General features: G+C 42.5%; 5 protein-coding genes across 6 annotated transcripts; 4 read left to right on the top strand and 1 right to left on the bottom strand.

Annotated features, from left to right (window-relative positions):
• Positions 1-24: 24 nt before the first annotated feature.
• On the bottom strand, positions 25-3536 carry tmem54a (transmembrane protein 54a). Its single transcript, XM_068721709.1, has 6 exons — positions 3388-3536; positions 1991-2187; positions 1778-1837; positions 1215-1409; positions 954-1091; positions 25-413 (listed from the first exon to the last, which is right to left on the bottom strand). Exons 1-6 carry the CDS (start codon positions 3398-3400, stop codon positions 279-281), a joined length of 738 nt encoding a protein of 245 aa, XP_068577810.1. The 5' UTR covers positions 3401-3536; the 3' UTR covers positions 25-278.
• A 1055-nt stretch (positions 3537-4591) lies between these two features.
• Positions 4592-7287, top strand: zpcx (zona pellucida protein C). The gene is made up of 9 exons (XM_068721657.1): positions 4592-5023; positions 5099-5211; positions 5289-5362; positions 5467-5641; positions 5720-5825; positions 5906-5991; positions 6067-6152; positions 6253-7105; positions 7181-7287. The coding sequence occupies exons 1-9, from the start codon at positions 4604-4606 to the stop codon at positions 7200-7202; spliced, it is 1935 nt and encodes a 644-aa protein (XP_068577758.1). The 5' UTR covers positions 4592-4603; the 3' UTR covers positions 7203-7287.
• A 264-nt stretch (positions 7288-7551) lies between these two features.
• pabpc4 (poly(A) binding protein, cytoplasmic 4 (inducible form)) lies at positions 7552-15989 on the top strand. The gene is made up of 15 exons (XM_068721659.1): positions 7552-8213; positions 10618-10811; positions 11535-11650; positions 12581-12720; positions 12818-12912; positions 12986-13123; positions 13232-13327; positions 13467-13736; positions 14319-14409; positions 14560-14655; positions 14763-14893; positions 14992-15082; positions 15166-15296; positions 15396-15520; positions 15604-15989. The coding sequence occupies exons 1-14, from the start codon at positions 8021-8023 to the stop codon at positions 15495-15497; spliced, it is 1884 nt and encodes a 627-aa protein (XP_068577760.1). The 5' UTR covers positions 7552-8020; the 3' UTR covers positions 15498-15520; positions 15604-15989.
• Positions 15990-16678: 689 nt separating this feature from the next.
• ppie (peptidylprolyl isomerase E (cyclophilin E)) lies at positions 16679-20534 on the top strand. The gene is made up of 10 exons (XM_068721841.1): positions 16679-16740; positions 17206-17304; positions 17426-17469; positions 18002-18028; positions 18159-18240; positions 18331-18434; positions 18517-18640; positions 18824-19009; positions 19125-19267; positions 20318-20534. Exons 1-10 carry the CDS (start codon positions 16710-16712, stop codon positions 20384-20386), a joined length of 909 nt encoding a protein of 302 aa, XP_068577942.1. The 5' UTR covers positions 16679-16709; the 3' UTR covers positions 20387-20534.
• A 489-nt stretch (positions 20535-21023) lies between these two features.
• gjb10 (gap junction protein beta 10) lies at positions 21024-23118 on the top strand. Of its 2 annotated transcripts, none has more exons than XM_068721881.1 (2): positions 21024-21123; positions 21602-23118. In XM_068721881.1, the coding sequence occupies exon 2, from the start codon at positions 21637-21639 to the stop codon at positions 22423-22425; it is 789 nt and encodes a 262-aa protein (XP_068577982.1). In that variant the 5' UTR covers positions 21024-21123; positions 21602-21636; the 3' UTR covers positions 22426-23118. The 2 variants fall into 2 exon arrangements, with proteins under 2 accessions (XP_068577982.1, XP_068577983.1); XM_068721882.1 differs by having other exon boundaries at positions 21035-21123; positions 21605-23118.
• The last annotated feature ends 1619 nt before the right edge of the window (positions 23119-24737 follow it).

Raw genomic sequence — 24737 nt, forward strand, 5'->3', positions numbered from 1 at the left:
CTGCTATATTTAATGTCTTTCAAATTCAAGATACAGGCGACAGTGCTCCGTATTTATTTTCAAGACAATACCCCAATACATACAAACAATATCTCATATTTTAAAACCAAACCAACAGCAGTATTTGATCAGAGAAATAAAATGCCATTGCTGACTTCAAGTCCAACAAATGTCTTCTTCAGACATTTAATCTGTAACAGACTCGCTCAATACAAAAACTTCAGATGTTTCACGTCATCCAGTCAGAGGTTTGCAACCCATCGTTAGGTTTAGTGGGTTCAGAGCCATGCACTCTGCTCCACTGCAGTGTCGTCCAGCAGTTCATCCTGCTCTGCGGGTTCAGTTCCAGCATCGCGCTCTGGATCCCGTTCTGGAGGCATTGACAGAGTTTCTACAGCTCCCTGGCTACGTACCTGAAACCAACATGAATTCAATTTAAGAGAAGCTACCTTGCATAAATCAGTAGTATTAGAAAAGGTAACAAGAAATGAAATGACTTCTTGAATACAGACACAGTTAGCAATTTTCATATTTTACACGCATTGATTCAACATGTTTAACCAATGCGTGTAAAATATGAATATCATGACTTGATTAAATGGGTTTTTTTTAAACTAAGCCTTGTAAAAATAGTTGGTATGATGCAATAAATGAACGTAAGCGTTACTTGATAGTATAATTGGTTATTTTGTTTCTTGTTTTAAAGACATTCAGGTGTAACCCAAAACAGTACAGTATGCGATTCTGAATAAAAATGTCAGTCAGGCAGGAAAGCGCTGATATCTTTTGTAAATATATGCACTCCTTTCGTAAATCAAGTTTTCTGCCCCATTTACATTTAGGCTAAAAACATTTTTCATATTTAAAAAAGGCAACCGTCTTAATTGAAATGACTTGCAGGCCTAGGTCTTTCTAGCACTGTCAACAGAGTCAGTGATCTGACAGCAACTTACTTTCCTGCCCCGGGTCGGCCGCCTCCTGCACGGACAGAGGTAGAGGAATGAAGTACAGGCAGCAAAGCAGCGGAAGGAGAACACCATTTCCACCAGCGACATCAAGATGAGAGGCACCCACAGAATGATTGTGGTGCCCTGGTTGCCAAAAAAATAAAAATAAAAAGATGACGGCACATACCTCTGAACAATAAACACTTTTTGAAGCAATTCAAGTCAATATAAAACCTGCTGATGGATAAATATTTATATTCGACTTACATAGATCCGGGTGGGGTCGAAGGGGCATTCGTACGTGATGCTGGAAGAGCCGGTGTCCGTGTCAGAAAACTTGCAGTGTGTTAGCAGGCCCCATCCTTTGTTAATGATGGCTTTCACCATTGAAACTGACAAGCCCAGGGTGGAGGCGACCGACAAGAGACCTGCCAGGAAGCTGAAGACCAGCAGGACCCACTGCTGCAAGGACAACACGACATGAGTATGTTAGTTACCATTACATTACACTAGTTACACACTGGATCTAGTGTGTAAAAGACACTTTTCCTCACAACAAATAACATGCTTTTCAATGTCAAGTTAGATGTAAAAGGGAAGCTCTAGGAAAATGGAGTAGAAATCCCAGCGAGTCCACAATCTGAGGACGGACATCCGATATTTGAATGAATTTCATATCTGCATGTATTCATATAGGTGTCATCTTCTGTATGTTTACACACATGCACTCATGCACAGAGGGCAGGTTCTAACAAGAGCCAGCAAATGACACATGAGTGCTGAATGGAGGAGGGATAAGCTGTACCAAAGAGAGGGGGAGCAGTATTTACCAGGATCCTGTTCCTCTTGTTTTTGGACAGGACAATGGCAGTTATTCCACCAATAATTCCCTAAGGGGCACAAGAAAAAAGACAGATCGTTCATCACAGATACATCTGATACAATATTACTAAAAAAAACTCTTTTAAACCACCATCCGCTATTAAATATAAATTTGCTTTTAGGTTCTTTGTGCACACAGTGAGTCTTTTCGCACCACTTACCACCAGGCCTGCTACAATAGCAATGACATTAGAGATGGCGTACACCATGGTCCGGGCCAGAGAGTGCACATTGATGTGCCTGAGCACAGCGCCGTGCACCAGCGCTCCAAGAAGGAAGTTAACATGGCCCACCAGCACCAGCCCCAGCCCCATCTTCATCAGGGCTTTGTTGTCCTTGAGGTTGGCACAGCATACCCCTAAAGGAAGCAGAAATATGTTATTTCAACTTCATAATCTCAACTTAGTTGTAGGCATTGGGACTTCTGCCAACAAGATATACAACTTATTCATTACAACAAGTGTACGACAGTCCATATCATCACACTGAAGTATTTGACTGCAATCAAATATTAAGAGTATGCAAATACCAGCTGTGTGAGCGTCAGTGTTGTTGACAGGAACACAGTATACAAGGTGAAATCACAAAGCACACAGTTTATTCACTGTGATCTGAAATATAGAACGAGCTGTAACTGCAGTACGTTGAGAGCTTGTGTGAGAGCTTGTGGTTTCAGCGGAGCAAAAAAGAAAAAGTGGGCCAGCGGTTAGTACACCATGAAAACACTTTTAACACTTCCAATCATCCCCAACCCCTGCAGAGATGGCTGAAGATCTCACCCCCTGCAATGCTGCAAAATGCTGCAGCTATGGCGACAAATTCAGAGACGGAACCACACAGGACAAAGCTTTCGGTTGGGTATTTTAAACATCCACCCACCACATTAAACTGGCCTGACAGGTCAGGGAAGAAACTCATATCTGCTACTGGTTTTGTCTCATTCAAACCTCATGCTGGGTGCTGTAGAAAAAAAGTCACTGTGTTTTGGTCATAATATTGTTAGTCTAATGTTTGCTGCCATTCAAGTGCACATAATCACATATTGTTACTGTAATGTACACCCTAACAGAAACACTGGTAGAATTTAAACCTTCATGTAGTGACTGTATCAAACTTAATGTATCCTTCATTACAATATGATATTATATTACACTCCTATCCTGCTTGATGTCTGTCACTTTATTTAGGTTCTATAGTAACGATAGGAGGTACACTGGAATCCCATACTATACTACTACAACAACAGCCCGCTATTAGGAACAATTAGGAATTCTAGGCAAGCCTACGCAATAGTTGTTGACAAAGTTTCACTTTTATTTAGGTGAAACTCCCCCCCCCCCAAAAAAAAAACCTAGCAGGCTCAACAACTCAATTAGTTGAAGATGTTTTCATAGATTTAAATGAACGGAAAAAATCACATTGCGTTCTGTCATCCAAACACCAGAAAAAAACCTTTGTTCACTACGTCTCAGTTAAGGACCGCGCAGACCACGCCTAAAGAAACTTTAGCAACACATATTCTGTCACGTCAGTGAAACACAGGCGAAAGTCAACTTACCTAAACTCCCCATGCTGGATTTGTATGTCAACCTTGGATCATATTAGTGTACAAGTTGTATAAAACTCATTTCTGACAGCTGTTTTGACACTACGTTTTTGGTGCGTCGTTGCCTTCTTCCACTGCCGCTCACCTGCACACACACTGGCGTTACCTTCCGCCTACCTGTGCGGAAGCTCCGCCCCGAAGCACGTTCACTCCACAAGGAGAGCGGAAAAGTTATTTATCTGATTAAAAAACACATGCAACTCTGTCCCCAGTAGCGGCAAATTGCAAAGACTGTTCATTATTGAAAGGAAAATCATAACAAGAATAAGACCTCTATTATAAGAATTACTATTGTTACTATTAAGCTACCTAGCAATAGTAATTCAAACCAGCTCCAACTTTACCAGGCGCAGCATTAACGTGATGTACACATTAATGCCACATTAATTATAATAATAACGTTTTCTGAGCTGAGCCTTTCTATGAGGTGCCTACTTTTACTTTTGTCATTCGAAATATATTTTAACGCTAATACTTTTGTACTTTTGTACTTCTACTTCTACGTCCTGCATTTTTTAATGCAGGACGTGTAACAGAGTATCTTTACACTGTGGTATTGCTACTTTTACTGTAAAAGATGCAGTACTTCTTCCACCACTGTGCTACGTGTCCGTAGAGTTAAGCTTGATCATCTAGTTCTTTGAGTCCTTTGAACGTGTAAATGTGACCTGCTCCACACATACACATAATTATATAAAAAAAGGAAATTTATTATGTGCTAAATTATGAAATTATCAGCACAATACCATAAAATATCACAAAGTCATACCAAAGTTATTGCTAAATTGGACCTTTTTCTTCTTTGAGTAAAGATGGGGAAGACTACACTATTTAATACAAATGATCTAATCGGTCAGGGCTTAACAAAGACCCTGGATATCTAAAATATTTGCCGTCAGGAATAGCATTAACAAAATACACATTTTCCATATTTTTGGAAAATGTGAGCATGACGAGCATATTTTTTTCCAACGGCTTGTAAATGTTTCCCAGCTCACATTTAATCACACAAATAGGATTAAAAAAAGCATTGCGAAAGCAGCATAATTGGCTGCCAGCCTCGTTAGCTGGATTGCCAGCACCTGTCCCCCCCTGCTGCTGCACCTTATTAATGACACACCTGGGCTAGGAAGGTAATCAGCGTGGTTGGCCCACTTTGAATTTTGCAATGGGGACGATGGAGCTATTACTTTGCCTTCTTCTGGGACACTATATTGCTGCTCAGTCAGTAATAAAAAAGCAGGATGCCACATTTTTCCACGATGTTCCTGGATTTTTTGATGGCTTCATGCCTTTTCCCTTTGAAAGAAATTTTGATATCACCCCACCTGATGCCCTCTTCAGCTCGTGGCGGACTTGGGTCCCTGACTTGCACATGCTTGCTGAATTACCTCCCATCCCCATTGTTCCCAGAGTTGAAGTGTTTTGTGATGAATCAAAGCTAACTCTGCTGGTTGACAAGAGCTCCAATGGTCTCCTACTGACAGGAGAGGAGATACAGTTTGGTGATGGCTGCTTTAGCAACAGAGAGCTACCAAACCAATTTGTCTTCACTTACGGTTTTGCTGAGTGTGGAACTACACCAGTGGTGAGTTGACCACATTCTTCACTAGTTACTTTTAGTTCCACAGCTTTGAAAGGTGGTTTTGATGCTGTCTTACAGATGCAGAATGGCTTGGTGATGTTTACCAACTCTCTCTACCTGAATCTCAAAATGCCGCCTACCACCTGGTGGAAAACTCGTCCCACAGTGCACGTCTCTTGCATCCCAAAAAGGTGCATCCACTGAGTTACCATATAATGTGTAAGTGCCCACAAATAACCATACTGAAGGAGAATGCATGTCTTTTCAGTCCATATCCAAACTTCTTTGACTCAACGGCATTTCCTGAGACTGGCAAGACTTTTAACATCAAAGCCATGAACCGTGAGTAATATGATTTAAGAGCCTGGCTTTTTTTTTTTTTTTTAAAAGGATGAATTGTTTAATTTGTGGTCACAAATGTTCGACGTGTTTTGTTGTCCCTGCAGCATCCTGGACCAGCACTGCAGACTCTAATATCTATGAAAGAGGACAGGTTGTCAATCTCCAGGTTTCTGCCAAAACCAGGCCAGAGCGGCAGCAGCTTTTCATCCAGTCCTGTTTTGTCTCTGCGTCTCCTGAGCCTCAGACTAGGCGTAGGCACGCAGTCATAATGAATAAAGGGTAAGCAGCCAGTCAGCTGAATTATTTGTGATGTTTGTTCGTGAGCTAATCAGCTGTGATGCCTTTGCTCTCTGCCAGGTGCACAGCAGGATTGGGTGCCCTTCATGCCGTTGCACTATTTGTGGCCTCCAACAGAGCGGATGTGGTTAATTTTGTTCTCGACACATCATATCTCATTTCTGAGGTGAGTTTTGATCACATTTTTTGTTCTGACATCTTTCTGCTGTTCCAACTGTATGACCTTGTGATCTCTCTCTTCTGAAGCTGTACATCCACTGTAGTGTCATTATCTCAGACCAGGGTATCAACTTTGGTTCTAAATCCTGCAACTACAACATGATCCAGTCAAGGTATTTTTAAATGCAACACATGTGTTTTGTGACCTTTTTCATGACGTAATGAGATTCATCTCCACCCCCCTTCAGATGGGAGGACCTCAGTGGGAATGCAGAAGTGTGCGAGTGCTGCATGTCAAAGTGTAAAGGTCTGTCAGTCAAGAACCTTCCTGAAGGTCAGTGCTTTGTTTGTAGTCAAAAGGTGCAACAATAAATGGACTTGGTCTATTTCTGGTCTCTTTACTCAACAGTGACTGACCTAGCGTGTCGTTTCAGGTGCCAAGGCTATCGTCAGCACCGGCCCCTTCGTCATTATGGACAAACCTATTGCGACGCTTCCCTCTGAACCGCAGGAAACCTCCAGTGCTCCTGTTGCAGACACCATGGCGTCTGATCGGGTGTTGACTGAGGACACTATTTCTGATAACTCTGCAATACGCCCCCCTCAGAGTGTGGTGGTTGTGAGTCAGGACCCAGTTGCCAGACTGACCCTTTGGCTACCTGGACAGGTGCGAGGTACTGAACACGGGGAGAAGATCCATTCGGAGTCTGAAGACAACTTGACATTTAAGTTGCAGACAAAAGACACCATGTCAAATGAGCTTCAACCTTCAACCACAGATCAGGAACCTCTTCTGCATTCGCCCATAAACGTAGATCAAAGTTCAAATGAACTAGGAAGTGATGGTCATATGTGGGATTTGAGTTCTCTCACGCTGCTTGATGGATGGGCAATTCCTCAACAAATTGAAAAGGCAGCTTTTGCAGAGGAATCCCAAAGTAAAAGGCGTTTCGAAAGATCTGGTATGTCTGACATTCAACAAGATGTGGACATCCCCCTGACGGCTGACATGAATGCAAATGTCGTGAACCAGAATGATTGTATCAAAATGAGAGGGGTGCTGGCAGTGAGGCCCCAAGAAGAAGCAAATGATGCCAAATCAATAGTTCGCTCCAAAATCCAGTTTTCCAAAGGCGCGGATGGATCAGAGACGCTGAGTTATGAGGAAGAAGTGCTGGGACAAGAAGACGGTGAAGGTGTGACCAGAAGACTTTGGCTGGATGGGATTCAAAGAAAACGGGAGCCCAGACCAAGAGGGCTGCACTCAACTTTCCTGGATTTGTTGAGGTAACTAATTGTGTAATGGCAGTATGTTCAATGCATGTGGCTTTGGCTAATTTGTATGTCATCTCGTATCATCAGGGGGATGGACAAAGCAGAATAACTGCATCTTAATAAGAATATTCTATAATGTAACTTCAATAAATGCATGTATTAAGAAATAAAAGGACAGCATATTTTTCACTTTTTTTGCCTTTGTTTTTTTTTTTTTGTTTTTTTTTTTTAGACATCCCCCCCCACCCCCCAAAAAAAAAACAAAAAAAAACAGCAGGACGTGTGTGAGAGCCTTTTGTATTCCCACCCAGATGTCGCTGTGGGGCGCTGGGCTCTGCAGTTAGGACGCTACGGTGCGCGCTCTCTTTTACAACGCATGCTCAGTCGTGCATTTGCTTTTTTTTTTTTTTTTTTTTTTTCTATCCCATGTGTGACCCTGGTCACTATTTCCTCCGCACTGCCACTCTCTATAAAGTGCCCACGAGTTCCCCGACGCAGTCTCTTTCCCTGGCCACAAAACAACCGTGAGTGTCTAACTCACCGTTCTTGAAAAACTTAAAATAAAAATAATATAAAAAATATAAAAGCAACAAAATCTTAATAAAAACAAGAACATTTACTTAAGGAAAAATAAACGTTTAATAAAAAAAAAAGCAAAATATTAATTTACAAAAATACTAGAAACAGGAGGTCTCGGGCTTTACCCGAAGTTGGCGTCTACCAAAGGAAGAACTACTTCAGAAGGGATCATTTATATCGTGATTCAAGTTTGACCCTTTTTTCATCAAGCTGGACCACAGAGCCAGCTGTCTTAGTTGGGAGAATTGAAGCGCAGTTTCGGACTCGGAATACAGTTCATACCGGCTTTGTTTTCCTGGCGTTTTTTGAGCGAAGCCTGGAACTCATTTCTATTGTGAACCCCGAGATATGAACACAGCGACCGGGAGTTATCCGATGGCTTCCCTCTACGTTGGCGACCTGCACCCCGATATCACGGAGGCTATGCTGTATGAGAAATTCAGCCCAGCCGGACCGGTGCTCTCCATTCGGGTATGCCGTGACATGATCACCCGGCGATCCCTCGGTTACGCTTATGTCAACTTCTCTCAACCCGCTGACGGTAAGAAAAGAAACCTGGCAAGTGATCACCGTGCAGATTGATCATATTAGCTGCTTGCAGCATGCGAGGATGTAAGGCGCAGAAGGCTTGCATCCTTCGCATATCGACAATGTCACCGTATGCTTTCAATGTCAGTCGTGAAACAGTCTGTGTAACCAAATGCAGAATCCGGGACACACTGGCGATGAATAAAAAGCACTGGACTTTAACTGAACTAAATGATATTTATACAGTCAAAGACGAGCAGCTCCCTAGACTAGTTGGACTCATTTTGACCCATATAAGCATGCCCCAGTTGTATACTCCTGCTATAACTGCATGTCACTGCCAGAGTTAAAGCCCTCACACACATGCATATTGAACAATCATCTCATGCCCATCATTTGGAAATAAAATATTTGCAGACCTCACTTATTCTGCCCCAAATGACCCATTTCTCCTATTTAAAGGGCCACAGAATAAAACTAATTCCCATTGCCCTCACTGACAGCAATAGAAGGGACAAGCACAGCTGAACAATAACCCCCTGCACTGACCACTTTATGTCTGCATTAATATCAAAGACTTGATCCTATGTCTGGATTTAATCCCAGCTTCACTTTTTTTTTTTTTAACTTGTTAGGAATTATCTGAGTCACAGTTTGTTTACCTGTAATATCTTAACCACCTAAGATGTGTGTCAGTTGTTAATCCACTGGAATGCCATCAAAGCATTGAGCAACAGTAGCAGGTGTTGTGGTTGTCTTTGGAGGCCCCGCGATACTGTTTACATTGCGTGGACTTCTTTGCCTCTTGTGTCAACATTAAGCACCTGTCACAATTTATCTGTATGAGTTGGTCACCAAAAGCTGGAGTAAAGGCAGGTTACAACTGGCTCAAATCAAGGGAGTAGGTGTCACTCACTTGAATAAATTCAAGGAGGGCTACAAGTGAGAAGACACCATTTGTCATTAGTAGTGTAGACATGGGGGGGGCTGGTAGCTGTTGGGTATTTAAATTGAGCCTTATGTGCCTGTGGGGCGATAGCTTGCTACCAGTAATTATTGGTCAGACTGTCAAACTGGTCAGTACATCTAATATAATGCAGTTAAACAGTAAACAAGGTTGTTTGCAAACCTCCGTTGGATTTCTTCATGTCTCGGCTCTATGTGTAATCACTCACAAGACCTAGTGTTGCTCATCTGAGCATTTTTGTTGCGTGTCTCTTCCCCATCAATGGTAGAGATTGCTCTAGTCACACTCCATGCCAGCACATACCTCCCAGGACCCCTCTCTAAATATAGAACATCTTTCTGAGCGGCCCAAAATCTGCCTGGCCGTAATGCTTTTAAGCTCTTAACGTGACAGAAATGGTTAATAACGACGAGTAATTCAACGCCATCAACATTTTACCGAATGGCTTCACTTAAGATATGGATAATGCATTACATAGATCACTTTGGCCTTTTTGAAACTACGATTTCCACTCTGAACCTTCCAGAAGACCACATGTTTGACAGCGGTCACACACCTCTGAGCACACGAGCTGTAAAGTACAATTGCAAGCCAAACTGCTGATGCCAGCAGACGCAAGGCAGCTCCGTTTTGTTTACCAGACACTTTTAGCTGGAAAGCCTGGCGTGTGTGTGTGTGTGTGTGTGTGTGTGTGTGTGTGTGTGTGTGTGTGTGTGTGTGTGTGTGTGTGTGTGTGTGTGTGTGTGTGTGTGTGTGTGTGTTACTGTGGAGTGACTGAACAAAAGGATGTTTTGGCATGTGTGCCCACATGGACATGAGAGCCTATATGAGCATTAGAGCATAAGAGAGAAATGATATAAATTGAACCTTGGTGATTAAATTTAGTTCAAATAAGACATAATGATTTGATCAAATGAAACATACTGCAGCTTAATACTACATTTTAAGCCCATTTTGTTATCTGAGGGCCCTCTACACTGCTACTGCCACTGGCCTAGGTGGGACGTGGCCCAGCAGCATGTGGCGAGTTAGAGAAGGGGGACATGTGCTCTCAGCTTGCCCACTGCAGCTGTCCCCCACACTTGTCCCAGCTGCTCATCTGCCACATGGTCTACTGCAGTATCTTAACCATATTACATGGGCCTGGTTAATGGGCTGGCAGCAGGGATTCTCCATTTTAGCTCACACTGCACAGGAGGACAAACGGACTAAGACTAATACACATCACCGTATAGCTTCATGTTAATTCTCTGGGGATGTTATTTAGGCAATGCTGTGTTTTGTGGTTTAAAAGGACTTCTGCACCACAATGCCTTATTTGTGTCCATGATAGATGGAAGTGTGTTATGTGGTATACATACAAGTGACTGATATGTTTTCAGACTCATGGCTCCATGCAAACGACCAGCCATGACCTTTCCCTCCACCTCTCTGTCCCCTCTCCCTCCAGCTGAGAGAGCCCTGGACACCATGAACTTTGACGTGGTGAAAGGGAAGCCAATCAGAATCATGTGGTCCCAAAGAGACCCCTCCCTCCGGAAGTCTGGAGTGGGCAACGTGTTCATCAAGAACCTTGACAAGTCCATTGACAACAAAGCCCTGTACGACACCTTCTCTGCCTTTGGCAACATCCTCTCCTGCAAGGTATAACTGGCAGAAATGCGACTGAGGTGCATAAAAGAAAGGGCAGTTTCTTTTTATGCTGTGTATAAAACTGTTCCTGCTCACCGATTTCACACAATTTGTGCTTAAATTAGACTACAAGTTTGAATAATATTCTTATTCTCATGTAAACTCATACACCATCTCTCCAGCAATGCTTCTACATTTTGGGAAACACATGTATTCGCTTTCTTGCCGAAAGTTAGCTTAGAAGAACGATACCACTCTGACAGTTTGAATATGAAGCTACAGCTAGCAGCTGGTTAGCTTAGCTTAGACGGGACACTGGAGAAACAGCTAGCCTGGCTCTACACCAAGGTGACAAAATACTCCTACCCATACTCTACAGCTCACTAATGAACTTCAAAACTGAAGTGTAAAACTGACAAATAACCCTTTTAAAACTTTGTTTTTGTTATGGATTAAACAAACATGATTAAACATGTTTATTTGTACAGAGCCAAGCTTGCTGTTTCCCGCTGTTTATGGTCGTTATGCTAAGCTAGGCTAACTGGCTGCAGCTTCAAATATAGTGGAGAGATTTGAGAGTGGGATTGATCTTCTCATCTCACCCTCAGCAAGAAAGCGAACGAGCATGTTTCCCAAAATCTTGAACTGTTGCTTTAAAGTTAAACAACTGCCTGCGACCGTCATGATGCCGCTCTTCTGGATGAACTTTGACCCAAATGTCTTCCTCTACTCCAGGTGGTGTGTGATGAAAATGGCTCCAAGGGCTACGCTTTTGTCCACTTTGAGACCCAGGATGCTGCTGATCGCGCCATTGAGAAGATGAATGGCATGCTTCTGAATGACCGCAAGGTGTGAGTGTCCGGCCATCTAGGATCTGGGGTCAAAGGGGCGTTCATTGTCGATAGTATATTTCAGAATTTAGTTTGAACTTTAAATTGATTGTAACAGTACTTCAAAGTAATGATGACGTTGAAAGTCCAGCTGTAGAGGGTGCAGCACTTATTGAGCTTATGGTGAAAATAGTGCAGTAATAGCTTATATATGTTCTTTGTGTATAAACCTGACTCGTTTGTTCTACACGTATTGAGTGATGTGACTTTTGGTGTCTTTTTTCAGTTGGTGAGTTTGTGTGTGAATAATCTGACTAATAAACTCATCTTTCACTACCGCCAGTATGAAGATAACCTCTGATCTGATAGATAACACACTAAAAGCTCTTACACCTCATTTGTCCACTCGCTGGTCACCCGTCTTGGAGTGTTTGTTTGTATGTATGTGTGTGTGTGTATGATCACGCTTGTGTGTTTTTAGTGATGGATCGAATGCAGGAATGCAATACTGGATGGCGGAAGGGGAGAGGTCGTCATAGCAAGGTATATAAGATCATTTGGTCCTCCTCAGCTTTACTTTGTACTGTGAGACTCTGTTCCTCCATCCCTCTCCATCCACCTCCTCATCAAGTATTGGACCAAGAATTAAGATGGTCCTCACTGTGATGTCTAGCATGCCGACATATCTGCCTGCTTCTGGTGATATTAACCGCAGTTGGATGTCTTTTGGATTGTTTAAACCAGGAATGAAGAGTGACATGATGAAATAGCTGTGAATTTGTTTTGTGGATGTTGTCCCTGTGCTCTCTTTTACTTATCGTGCTTGCGTGGTCAGGTCGTCATCTCCCGGATCAAGTGTTTTTAGATCGGAAAAAGGATCCTAGTTTGTTTCTCATTTCTATCAGGGATGTTTTACAAGAGTGCGCTTCGCTGCTCTTCCTCCATCCTCAGGTTTGTGGGTCGTTTCAAATCTCGCAAGGAACGGGAGGCTGAACTCGGTGCCAAAGCCAAGGAGTTTACCAACGTCTACATTAAGAACTTTGGAGATGAGATGAACGATGACCAGCTGAAGGAGCTTTTTGACAAATATGGTAAAGTGGGACTAGATGAATGGGTATTACTCCAAACTTTTATGTGTGTCTAGTTTTGATTTCTTACATCAATTAATCTGACCTTTAACCTCTGCAGGTAAAACACTCAGCGTGAAGGTGATGATTGACCCGACCGGCAAATCCAGAGGCTTTGGTTTCGTTAGTTATGAGAAACATGAGGATGCTAACAAGGTACTTTGGCCCCATGGAAATGCACCAAGTCTTTATTGGTATTTACTTCAAGTAATTATGATCTCGTCCAAAGGCTGTGGAGGACATGAATGGCACCGACCTCAACGGCAAGACTGTGTTTGTGGGCCGGGCTCAGAAGAAAATGGAGCGGCAGGCGGAGCTGAAGAGAAGGTTTGAGCTGCTGAAACAAGAGAGGATCAGTCGTTATCAGGTCTGTAGAAATGAAGCGCTCAATGAATCAAATCAATCTTCAAATTTAGCCGGTCACTGCCAAAGAAGCTGCTTTGAATGTATCATGATTGTCTGTCTTTGGTTTCAGGGTGTTAATCTTTACATTAAGAACCTGGATGACACCATAGATGATGAGAAACTGCGCAAGGAGTTCTCTCCGTTCGGGTCTATAACAAGTGCTAAGGTGACAAACAGATGTTGCAACGCATCACCACTAGAGAAGTGATAATGCATCACTGCAATATAAATATAACAACAGTGTTGTGTAAAACAACAACATTGTGAGTTTGACATTAACCAGACCCAATCTGTCTCTGTATTAGGTGATGCTAGAGGAGGGTCGCTCCAAGGGCTTCGGCTTTGTCTGCTTCTCCTCCCCCGAAGAGGCCACCAAGGCCGTGACTGAGATGAACGGACGCATCGTTGGCTCCAAACCCCTCTACGTGGCTCTCGCTCAGCGCAAAGAGGAGCGCAAAGCCCACCTCACCAACCAGTACATGCAGCGTATTGCTGGCATGAGGGCCATGCCGGCTAACGCCATCATCAACCAGTTCCAGCCCACCAGTGGCTACTTCATGCCAGCTGTGCCTCAGGTGTGAGAATCAAAGTCTGTGTGTGTTAAATAACTGCTCCTATTGACAAGCCATCAGATAACTATCAGCTGACTCTACAGTTTCCTTTTTCCTCTACGAAGCTTTTCAGTCATTCATTTTGTTTTTAATGCTTGTAGCGTTACTTTTTTGGTTCATTCTCGGCGCTGTAATCGGGGAGGCAGATGTTTTTAGCAAAAAAAAACGGATGTACCATACCATACCAGCATCAAACTGTAGTCTGGCAACGTTAGCGAATAGCTGGTGAACATAGTAGAGCTTCAGCGACTGAAGAGTTTGTAGAGAACAAGGAGCTACAAGGAAAGGGAATGGTGGACTTACATTTGCCTGTTAATACAGGTTAAAAAAGAGTTAACATACTTACTTGGCATACTTTAAAAGAAATTGTTAAAATAATTCCAAGTTTTTGTAGTGTATTTGCCAGTGGTCACCAGGCAAAGTTTTGATACTTTTGTTTAATTTTTATTTAAATATAAACACAGCAGATTACAAAAATAGACTGTAACAGTAGCTTGTGACTTTAATGCCATGAAATCATAAATTTCACTTACTTGTACCCACCAGGCCCAGAATAGGACGACATACTATGCACCCAATCAGCTGGCCCAAATGCGACCCAACCCCCGCTGGCAGCAGCAAGGCGGCAGAGGACAAGGTGAGCACATGGCATTAGATGGAGGGCATCTATCGTTCATATTATTTTTTCAGTTACCTAACTATATACCATAGCTATTTAAAACATCTCAATGCTATTAAGTTTTGTATTGCGCCTCATTGTTTTTGGCTCTACTTCTGTCACTCCCAGGCGGTTACCAAGGGATACCCAACTCGCTGCGTCAGCCAGGACCTCGTGCCAACCTGAGACACATGAGTCCTGGTGGCGGCACACAGGGCCCCCGAGGTACGTTCACAAAAAACAATTGATTGACTCTGACGTTATTAACACTACATATACAGAAGAGGTTGTCACACCACTGAATCCTGCGTCATTTTCCTCTCTGCTCCTAGCCTCCGGCCAGGCCATGGCTCCCCGTCCCTCGATGGGGGTCCCCGGCCCCCGGGCCATGCCTCCTTACAAATATGCCACTGGTGTCCGCAACCCCAACCCCCAGGCGGTGCAACCTATTGCCTTACAGCAGGTATGAGCGAGCGACCAATCACGACATCTAGTGTTCCTATCATATCCAGTACCCAGCTCAATAAATCATTCCCTATGTTATTTATCTGTCCTTTCTAGGCTCAGCCAGCCGTGCACGTTCAGGGCCAGGAGCCTCTCACGGCCTCCATGCTGGCTGCTGCGCCCCCTCAGGAGCAGAAACAGATGCTTGGTAAGAATCCCATGACGTAACGAATGAACTGTAATGATTTTCCGTTTTTGTTAGGTCGATTCATTCTCAATTTTTCCAAATAGGTGAGCGTCTGTTCCCGCTGATTCAGTCCATGCATGCCAACCTGGCAGGAAAGATCACCGGCATGCTGCTGGAGATTGACAACTCCGAACTGCTGCACATGCTGGAGTCCCATGAGTCTCTGCGCTCAAAGGTACTTGGCTAGCTCTGTCTTTGCAATAACGTTACACTGAAAAGTCTGTTAGCCATATACATGTGTCATTATTCATGTTTGATGTTATCTTTGTACAAGGTGGAAGAAGCCGTCGCCGTGCTACAAGCTCACCAGGCAAAGAAAGATGCCACTCAAAAAGTGGGCAGCATAGCCACGACTGTTGCTGCTGCCACATCCTGAAGACTGCGTGCTGTATTGAATTGGTACGATAAAACATAATCAGTCAAGCTATTCAAACATAATATAAGTTTCGTGGTAGTTATGAAATGTCATTGTGTTGTTTCAGGGCACAGAACAATGAGCAGAGGTGCAGAGAGACACTACACTGACTCCAAACACCCAACTCATCTGAAGAATCAGCAAAAATGAAGGAGAAAAAAAGGAAAATATAATTAAAAAAATATAGTAAAATAATATAAAATATTACAGTTCATCATTTTCTAGATCTGTACAACTTTTAAACTGCATACCAAAAGCAATGATGCAAATCAATCTTGAATGAAGGTCCTTCATTTTGTGGCAAAGGAGAGAAACCGTTCTTCTAAAAGGAATATGAGCCTTCTTCTTTTTCTTTGCTTGAAAGTTTAATGTTTGATTTGAAATGATGGACTCTTCCATCCTATCACGTTATCATGGGTGTGTGGTATTCTCAATAAAAGGATGATATATCAAGGTCCTTGTGTTACTTTAATGCTTACATATTACCCACTGTATTCAGCTTAAAGTGTGTATCTGACACACACCTACCTGTCAGTAATGCACAGAGAAGGCCAAAAGCCAGCAAACAATTCAATGCTGAGCATCATATGCTTGTCTGGGCTACATTGGTATCATTTAGGGTGTTCCCTCTTCATAGAGGCTTGATACAAGCAACTTAAGGGAAAGGAAAACATGCAATGTATTTTTACTAGAAGGGGAAAGTTTTTCCCTGTTCCAAATTATCAGTTAGATATATTGTCACTGAGGTTTTGCATATAAACCTCATTGTCAAAATCATTATTGACTTCATTACCATGAAATCACAACAAAGCACTTTTGCATGGTTTGATATTAAGCCCTAAGAATGATAGATGCATACATGCATTTAAATAAGAACAATTTAATGTTACAATGGAAATACAATTGTAAAGGTATCACCTTTATGTCCAAACTGTCATCTTCAAGCTATCTATTTTAAAATATATTTTTAAAAAATCCACTACAGAAATGTGATCCTGCTGATCCTTTAATATGAAAAAATAAAAATAAAAGATGTAAAATGGTGCAATTGGAGCGATGACGGCTTTATCCAACAGGTGGCGCTAGAGGCCACCTGAACATCGGGAGGCGGGCTTTAGTCTCGCTGCACCAATCACAAGCTGCTGGGGTCGAAGTTGAAGGGTTACATCCAATATGGCGGCTAACAAACGAGTGCTGTATGTCGGTAAGTTAATGTTACTTTTCTTCTAAATACGTTGAAATGGCATGGATCCAGTGAACTAAGCTAACGTGTTGAGGATATTACATATGAGAGAATTAAATGAGACACAACCAAATGTGTACAAAGTGCAGATAATATGAAGAAAACTCCGACGCAGAAAGTTTTAGCCGGTGAAACATGAAAGCGTCACTTTCAAACATGGCAACGTCGCTGATTTTAAACTTCGCACAGTTTCCTCGACCCCGTGACTAAAGTGCGTCAAGTCGAATGTGTAATAAATAAAGTCAATGAAACGACCACATGCACGTTGTGGCCTCAGGACTCCAGTGGTTCTTATTGTTTCTTGAACGTCGCACGCAAACCTGCACCGTTATCCTCTATTCTGAATATGTATACAAACATATTGTCTCTCATGAATAATGACTTCCTGTTCATCAGCTCAGTGTCGGCTCGTTGTGTTTCTGTCAGGTGGCCTGGCGGAGGAAGTGGATGAGAAGGTTTTACATGCAGCTTTTATTCCGTTTGGAGACATCACAGACATTCAGATACCATTAGACTATGAAACGGGTAAGATCACGAGCTTTGCCATTGACTGTGATGGAAACTACGATGTTTCTATAGAACATTCAATCACTGTGGGTAAGGTGAATATTAAGCTGTAATTGTGTGTCTTGTGTTCTGTTTTCAGAAAAGCACAGAGGATTTGCGTTCATTGAGTTTGAATTGGGAGAGGTACGTGAAGTGCACACGAATGGCTGCAATATTGTGATATTGATCCATTAAAGACAATACTCTGTATGAAAATCAAAAATGAATTTAAAATGGATTACTTTAACCTGAATAAGATCATAGTCATGCAAAAATAATGCATGTTTTTGCATTATTTTGAGAGATGTTGAACATGTACCTGAACTGAGCTACATCCATCTGCTCATTGTGGAATCTACATTTATGTACAGCACAGCAATAAAACGTATCAAATGCACTTAGTGTAAACCACATTAGCAACACAAGAGAAAGATTGTGTTTTGATGTTTAATCTATCCCCAGTTATTAATATGGCTGTTCTCTAGCATGTGAGTAGGAATTGAATACGGCATCCTTAACACATTGTTTCCTTGGATTGCTTATTTAGATAAAGGTGTATGGTAATCTTGACTGGTGAATTCCATGTAAAACATAGTTGGTGATTGAAATACAGTGGGTACTTTAATGGTCAATATATCTGAGCTCTTAACCTATTTATGACCGTTGTCTTCTGTAGGACGCTGCAGCGGCTATTGATAACATGGTAAGTGGATCATATTGCCGCACGTTCATGTCGGTGAAGTTTTATTTCTGTTACCTAGCTGTTGTGAATTTACCCGAAAGAGCCATAATGAGCTTTCTGCTTTAATGTTGATTTTCTTTCTTTCTGCTAGAATGAGTCTGAGCTTTTTGGACGGACTATCCGGGTCAACACGGCCAAGCCCATGAGAATCAAAGAAGGTTCTTCTCGACCAGGTGAGTACTGAAAACCTGTTTTTATAGAGGCCATAGGTTTAAGTGATTTTTAAATCTGTGATTACGATGTTAACTCTGCTCTTCCGTCAGTGTGGTCGGACGATGACTGGCTGAAGAAGTTCTCAGGGAAGACCGCAGAGGAGGCTGATGCGGAGGCAGCGGGCGGAGAAACAACCACCACTGCAACACAGGAGGTGAGATGGCTTTCTCTCTAAGCTGTGTCTCTGATTCCTAACTATGTTAAGACGGTGACATAAGTATGATATGTTTTTGCAGGCTGAGCCTCCGGTTAAAAAGGGCAGAGTTAATCCTCAGGTCTACATGGACATTAAGATTGGAAATAAGCCAGCCGGGAGACTACGCTTCCTCCTTCGGGCTGACATCGTTCCCATGACAGCAGGTGTGTATGTTGTAGGGCTTTGTCAAAAATACTTAAACATTTAGGATCGCTTGCATAAAGAATTGACACTGAAATGACAACAAACAAGAAACCACAAGTGCTTAATTAGATCATCCCCCTTTAATAAACAGAATGTCTGTGGGCAAATAGTAACAGCAGCATCTTTTCTTAAATCCCATAAAGAGAACTTCCGCTGCCTCTGCACGCATGAGAAGGGCTTTGGCTTCAAGGGAAGCTGCTTTCATCGCATCATCCCTCAGTTCATGTGCCAAGGAGGTGACTTCACCAACCACAATGGCACCGGCGGCAAGTCCATCTATGGCCGGAAGTTTGATGACGAGAACTTTGTTCTCAAACACACGGAGCCAGGTGAGGAGTTGTGTGTGTGGAGCTGTTGTAGTGCGTGTTGGTGGTCGTCATGCTTTACGTTTACCAGCCGATCCTGTGGGTAAATGGCCAAACCTCGTCTCTCTTGTGCTCACAGGGCAGCTCTCCATGGCCAACTCTGGGGCAAACACTAATGGCTCTCAGTTCTTCATCACCACTGACAAAACAGACTGGCTGGATGGCAAACACGTGGTGTTCGGAGACCTGGTGGAGGGGATGGATGTTGTCCGTGCAATGGAGGTAAGGGGGAAAGGGTTCACTGCTGCTGCAAATTATTAGTTTTATAAAATACAATCACAGGTTTCTATTTGTAAAATTAAAGAGTTATTTAGTGGTAATGAAGGCTTAAAATCACTCACAGAAAAAAGGGCTTTCATTAACAAACCTTAAATATTACCCAATGTGTTATATAAATGTAAATATCACTATGGCCACGTGGAAATAAGGCATGCATGTGTACAACATTAACAAACTGTTGAAATTAGTAGAAGAGTCTGCTGGTTTACCAAATGCAATTCATTTTTAGGGATGATGTGAGGTTTATCTTGGATTTGTTTTTTTATTTTATTTTATTTTGAGGCTTTCCAATTTGCAAAATACACATACAAGTAAAAGGAGAAAGAAAATCAGCAAATACAGGAACCCTAAGCTCACCCACCCAAAAAAAGAAGCCAGAATATATAAAGCATAGTAAAATGTACATGCATACCAAAATAAAGCTGCATCGGCAAAACCCACTGCTAATGCAACAAAATGTCCAGAAGAGTATTCAGGAACCAGAGAAAACCAAGAACAGTCACCAATAGGGGCCGACAACAAATGAAGATAGGAACACATAGTGTGTGTTAGTTGTACTGTAGATAGTTGAGCAAGTGGTTCAATGTTTCTCAGGACACAGACCTGCATATTAATGCTCTTGTTCGACACCCTGCCCCCTAATATGATCCACAAATCTTCACAAACTTAGAGTAACAGTTAGACGAGTATCTTATGTCTAAAAACAACAATAATATATATAATTATAACAAGTAGGAGATGAAGATTTCAAGTTCATCTTGTTTTTTAAGTTTCAAAAATAGAAAGCTAATATTATTGATCATACTGTTCACAAATGTTATCTAGATTATGATTGTACCGTTAAATGTGGAACTCAAACATCCATCTTGGCTTAATGTAAAATTGATAAGCGTTGTTTATATTGTAATATGAGCATGTAAAAGTTTAAGACAATCGGGATGAATTTTTGGCAATAAATTGGTGTATATTTTAAATGTGTTTTTTTTTCTGCAGGCTCAGGGAAATAAGGACGGCAAGCCGAAGCAGAAGGTCATCATCTCTGACTGTGGGGAGTTTGTGTGAAGGAAAAAGAAATGTGTTCCTGTTTGTATATGTGTCAATGGGGGCCGTGTCTGTCTGAGAGCACGAGTGTGTTCATGGTCTTTTGTACTTTGAGCTCACATCATCTGCCATGTAAATATTTCAATAAACATTGTTTTTTTATGAAGAAGCCACAGCTTGATGCCTTTTACTTTACTGTACAAACGAAAAGTTACATTGATCATCTGATTGTTGGTTTAACCCTTTTATAGCTGCAGAGCTACCTATTTAAAGCACATTATTATTATTTTCACGTTTAACTTGTTTTTAAATTCAGTAAAAATCTAAGTTAATGTTGTCAAAGGCTTTGTATTTAAATAATTATAAAACCATTTATTTTCATACATAAAATCTTAGTTAGTTCCTAATTAGAGATGCACCATGCAAATCATGCATGGTAAAATATATCTATTTAATGGGATACATGTACATTATGAAATGATCACGTGCAGGGTTTGAACAAACGTCTATAAATTGAATAAATATAAACAAAACAAACATCGCCCTTTCTCCTCACCTTATTGGGCAAACAAGTATTTGGTGCGGTGGAGCTGCCACACCTGAGCAGGTTGAGTGGAGCGAAGACATCGCAGGAAAACAACTCCACCCCCTCCGCTCCCGTCATGTTGAGAAATCTACTGAGAATCTCATCGGTGGAGTTCATCCAGGAAAGCTGCTCCTCCGCTCCGACAGTGAATCGGATCGGCAGCGTTTAAACTGTAAGTATTCAAATCTATATGTAAAGCACCGAGTCGGACAGTACTTGTTGGGATTTACCCGATTTAGGAAGTTTTAGACGTGGAATTTGGGGATACGCGCATTTGCGCACGGAATGAAAAAACTTAAATGCGTTTGCCGTAGTCGTTGTCTGATTGAGTAAGATTTGTCTGACTATACAGCGATTCATTTTAGTTCTGCTTATTTGATAAGAAAGTCTCTTGTCTAATATAACTTTTGGTGCCTTTTAGGTGCTCATTTTGCTTCTATTTTTTTTATAGTTTTTTTACGTCAAAGATACGTAACCACATGAATGTATATGTTAATGATCCGGTTCTACCGTATTTTTTTTATTATTGTCACAGCCTTCTTCTACTTCTGTGATATATATGAGCGTTTTCTTTTGGCCTCAGGCTGCTAGATACCTGAGTTTTGTCTGTGCCGTTTCAACTGTAAAGAGCTTCCTCTGTCTTCCATCAGCAGGAAGAGAAGACAGGCTGTGAACAAACCTCGTCATGAACTGGGCATTCCTCCAGGGCCTCCTCAGTGGGGTGAACAAGTACTCCACAGCCTTCGGCCGAGTTTGGCTCTCTATCGTTTTCCTCTTTAGGGTCATGGTGTTTGTGGTTGCGGCGGAGAAGGTATGGGGCGACGAACAGAAAGACTTCAAATGCAACACAGCTCAGCCCGGGTGCCACAACGTCTGCTACGACCACTTCTTCCCCGTCTCCCACGTCCGGCTGTGGGCCCTGCAGCTCATCTTCGTCACCTGCCCCTCTCTCCTGGTGGTGATGCATGTAGCCTACAGGGATGACAGGGAACGGAAACACCGGCTCAAGTATGGCGAGAACTGCCACCGCCTCTACCAGAACACGGGCAAGAAGCGCGGGGGCCTGTGGTGGACCTACGTCCTCACTTTGGTCTTCAAAATCGCTGTGGACGCCACCTTCGTCTACCTCGTCTACCACATCTACGAGGGGTATGACTTCCCCTCGCTCATCAAGTGTGAACAGAAGCCCTGTCCCAACAAAGTGGACTGCTTCATCGCTCGGCCCACTGAGAAACGAATCTTCACCATCTTCATGGTGGTCACCAGCCTGGCCTGCATCCTCCTCTCTATTTTTGAAATCGTCTACCTGGTTGGGAAACGCTGCCGTGAATGCTTCACCAAGGTCCACAACTCTCACGACATGACCAACAGAATGTCCAGTGGATCGAACCTGATGAAGTCAAACACTCTAAAGTTGACGGGCAAAACCACCCCTGATACGCCTGCTCCTTCATACAGCGCCGCCATATCCTGAGATCCTGAGAATAAAGGCAGAGACTTAAAGAAAAACAGTGTGGTGGGAACGGAAATATGCCTCTCCTCCCTCCACCGGCACTTCCTTAAGAGACTTGTCAGCAGACATTTGAGTGCTCAGAGACCGAACTACAATAGAGATAGTTCTTTACTGTTACTATGTCCACATGTCAAAGAATTCTGGACCACAGGACATATGTGTCATTGATCTGGAATGTGCTCACTGTGGTGGGGTTTGGGTCAGAGTATTTTACAGTTTTTTTTCCCTTTTTTTCCTTTCTTTTTCAACAGCCTTCAAAGAAAAAACAAGTTTGTGTGATTTAAATTTGGCCTTGAGACCAATTACATGAGTCACTCCATAGTTTGGAGATGGTTTTACAAACACATGTGGTTTCGTGTGTAAGATTTTCCTTCTACTCAGTGCCCAACCCCGAAATGTTTAGTTCAAGCTGTAGTGCCTCTTTTCCCCTTCACTCTTTGTGAATACTGCCCATAATTTATCAAAAGGTTTGAAAGATTGTGCTGTCCTGTATGTTATTGTTCTGACCTGTTTTAAACTGATTCCTGTACACAGGCAGAAGCGAGCAATGAAGTCCAAATGCAGAGCTGTAAACACAGTCGTTAATGTCATCAGGAGGTGCAGTGCGGCTGCATAGTTGTTAATAATATTTTACATTAAAGATAATAATTTTCATGATTTGAAAATGTGCTTTTTTCCCCCCTCCCTAACATCAAGGAAGTCAATTTAGAGAGGTCCATACGCAGCAGTGCATACTGCATTAACACACATGTCTTAGCATAGGAAACATACTAAACAGCAACGTAAACCAAAGGATTTGTTGATTCTGCAAATTCTGTGGTTTGACAAACATCGCAGACTTTCTTTATTCTCCCTCTTTTGTTCCATAAAGCCCTCCCTCCCCATTAGGCACACAGATTGCTCGGTCGCAAGGAGCAGCGCCCTCATTGTTTAGGTAGATTGGCAAGTTGAGGAGGGCAGAGGAGGAGTCTCCCACCCCTCAGTTTGAATCATCTGTGCTGACGGGCGTCGACCCACCCAGTGCAGGAATTTGTCGGTCTGGGCAGCCTCTGAATAGATCTTTCCAGTATTTACATTGCTACATGCGATAGGAGTGACGTAGTGAGAGTTGAAACACGTATTTTCTTACTATCTCCTTCTTTTGTGCCAGTCAGATATTATCAGTTTGCTCTGCTGGGGTTTCACGATGTCTAACGCTGAAACTTGTGCTGCCACCTCATACCTAGGGAGGGGAACAAATACAGTTTGCGTTGCTCAAAGCAATAAAGAATGATACTTTAAAAAGTCAAACGGCAAAGTGTGTTTCCACAAGCAATGAAAGGATAATCTGCAGGCACCGCTGTTAAGTGTTCATTGGAACTGTTAATGTCTACAGAAGTTCCAATGAACTCTATTAACGAGAGAGGTCTGTGGCTTATCATGGCAACAGGGGACTGATTTGGGTTAAGACAAGCTGCTGCTGGAATGTTGTTTTCAACTTCCTCTGTATTGAGGTGAAACCAGAAATGGTGCAGATGGATATCTGAATCCACATGGCGGAAGTGGAAGTTTTTATTTTGTGGATGATTTGAGGCTCAAAAGAACTTAATCGTCAACCCACCCATACACAAGTACACAGTAGGGATGGAAATTTTATTCTCTGGGGCCAATGCTACAATTACCTGGGTGAAGTAATTCAATCTGAGTCAAGCATCACTTTTATATTGTCCAAACAGGATCTTTACTCTCAAGTGTTAGAACAAATATAACATGTAACAAGCTCTGAAAGTAAAAGCAAGCTTCAGTATGCACATTTCTCTTTGTCCTTATTCTGTTTTGCAGCCTGACTGGGTGTTTCTATAATGAGCCGACAATCACTCCCACTACAAGATCCTCCCAACTCTTCTCGGGTAGTATTTCTGTTCTGGTCATGTCTGTGCGCTACATTTGCCTCTTTCACAGTGCCACCAGTGAAAAGTGATGTCTTTATCCTGTTGTGTTAGTCTGTCTTGTCGAGACTCGCTGATGGCAGAGGTTGAGTCACAGGGTGCATTCCTCCAGGTGTGTCCCACCAGACTGCCTGGACCAGTTCTTCATCTGGAGCCAAGACACAACTGTTCTTTCCCCTCCCCCATCTCAAGTTTAGTTATGATCTGCTGAACTGTTCCTACTGCTGCAAGCACAGATGTTGTGTTCACGTGCCCGAGCTTTAAGCCACAGATGAACTTTCCTGAAAAGAGCGACGGCAGTTGATACTTCTAACAATATTCTGAGACTTTTAGCTCATGGCTGCA

Source organism: Cebidichthys violaceus, unplaced genomic scaffold (assembly GCF_023349555.1).
Source record: "Cebidichthys violaceus isolate CVI_PGR_0920_01 unplaced genomic scaffold, fCebVio1.0.p SCAF_28, whole genome shotgun sequence".
NCBI classification, from domain to species: domain Eukaryota; kingdom Metazoa; phylum Chordata; class Actinopteri; order Perciformes; family Stichaeidae; genus Cebidichthys; species Cebidichthys violaceus.

Excerpts from the sequence above, each read along its gene's own strand:
- tmem54a (XM_068721709.1), bottom strand. Across the intron at positions 1,410-1,777 it reads ACAAGAGGAACAGGATCCTG|CAGTGGGTCCTGCTGGTCTT; the intron begins GTAAATACTGCT and ends TTGTCCTTGCAG. Across the intron at positions 414-953 it reads GGCCGACCCGGGGCAGGAAA|GTACGTAGCCAGGGAGCTGT; the intron begins GTAAGTTGCTGT and ends TGTTGGTTTCAG.
- zpcx (XM_068721657.1), top strand. The coding sequence starts at position 4,604 with ATGGGGACGATGGAGCTATTACTTTGCCTTCTTCTGGGACACTATATT. Across the intron at positions 5,363-5,466 it reads TAACATCAAAGCCATGAACC|CATCCTGGACCAGCACTGCA; the intron begins GTGAGTAATATG and ends TTGTCCCTGCAG. Across the intron at positions 5,642-5,719 it reads GCAGTCATAATGAATAAAGG|GTGCACAGCAGGATTGGGTG; the intron begins GTAAGCAGCCAG and ends GCTCTCTGCCAG.
- pabpc4 (XM_068721659.1), top strand. The coding sequence starts at position 8,021 with ATGAACACAGCGACCGGGAGTTATCCGATGGCTTCCCTCTACGTTGGC. Across the intron at positions 13,737-14,318 it reads TCATGCCAGCTGTGCCTCAG|GCCCAGAATAGGACGACATA; the intron begins GTGTGAGAATCA and ends TGTACCCACCAG. Across the intron at positions 14,656-14,762 it reads CGGCACACAGGGCCCCCGAG|CCTCCGGCCAGGCCATGGCT; the intron begins GTACGTTCACAA and ends CTCTGCTCCTAG.
- ppie (XM_068721841.1), top strand. The coding sequence starts at position 16,710 with ATGGCGGCTAACAAACGAGTGCTGTATGTCG. Across the intron at positions 17,305-17,425 it reads ACCATTAGACTATGAAACGG|AAAAGCACAGAGGATTTGCG; the intron begins GTAAGATCACGA and ends TTCTGTTTTCAG. Across the intron at positions 19,268-20,317 it reads ATGTTGTCCGTGCAATGGAG|GCTCAGGGAAATAAGGACGG; the intron begins GTAAGGGGGAAA and ends TTTTTTCTGCAG.
- gjb10 (XM_068721881.1), top strand. The coding sequence starts at position 21,637 with ATGAACTGGGCATTCCTCCAGGGCCTCCTCAGTGGGGTGAACAAGTAC.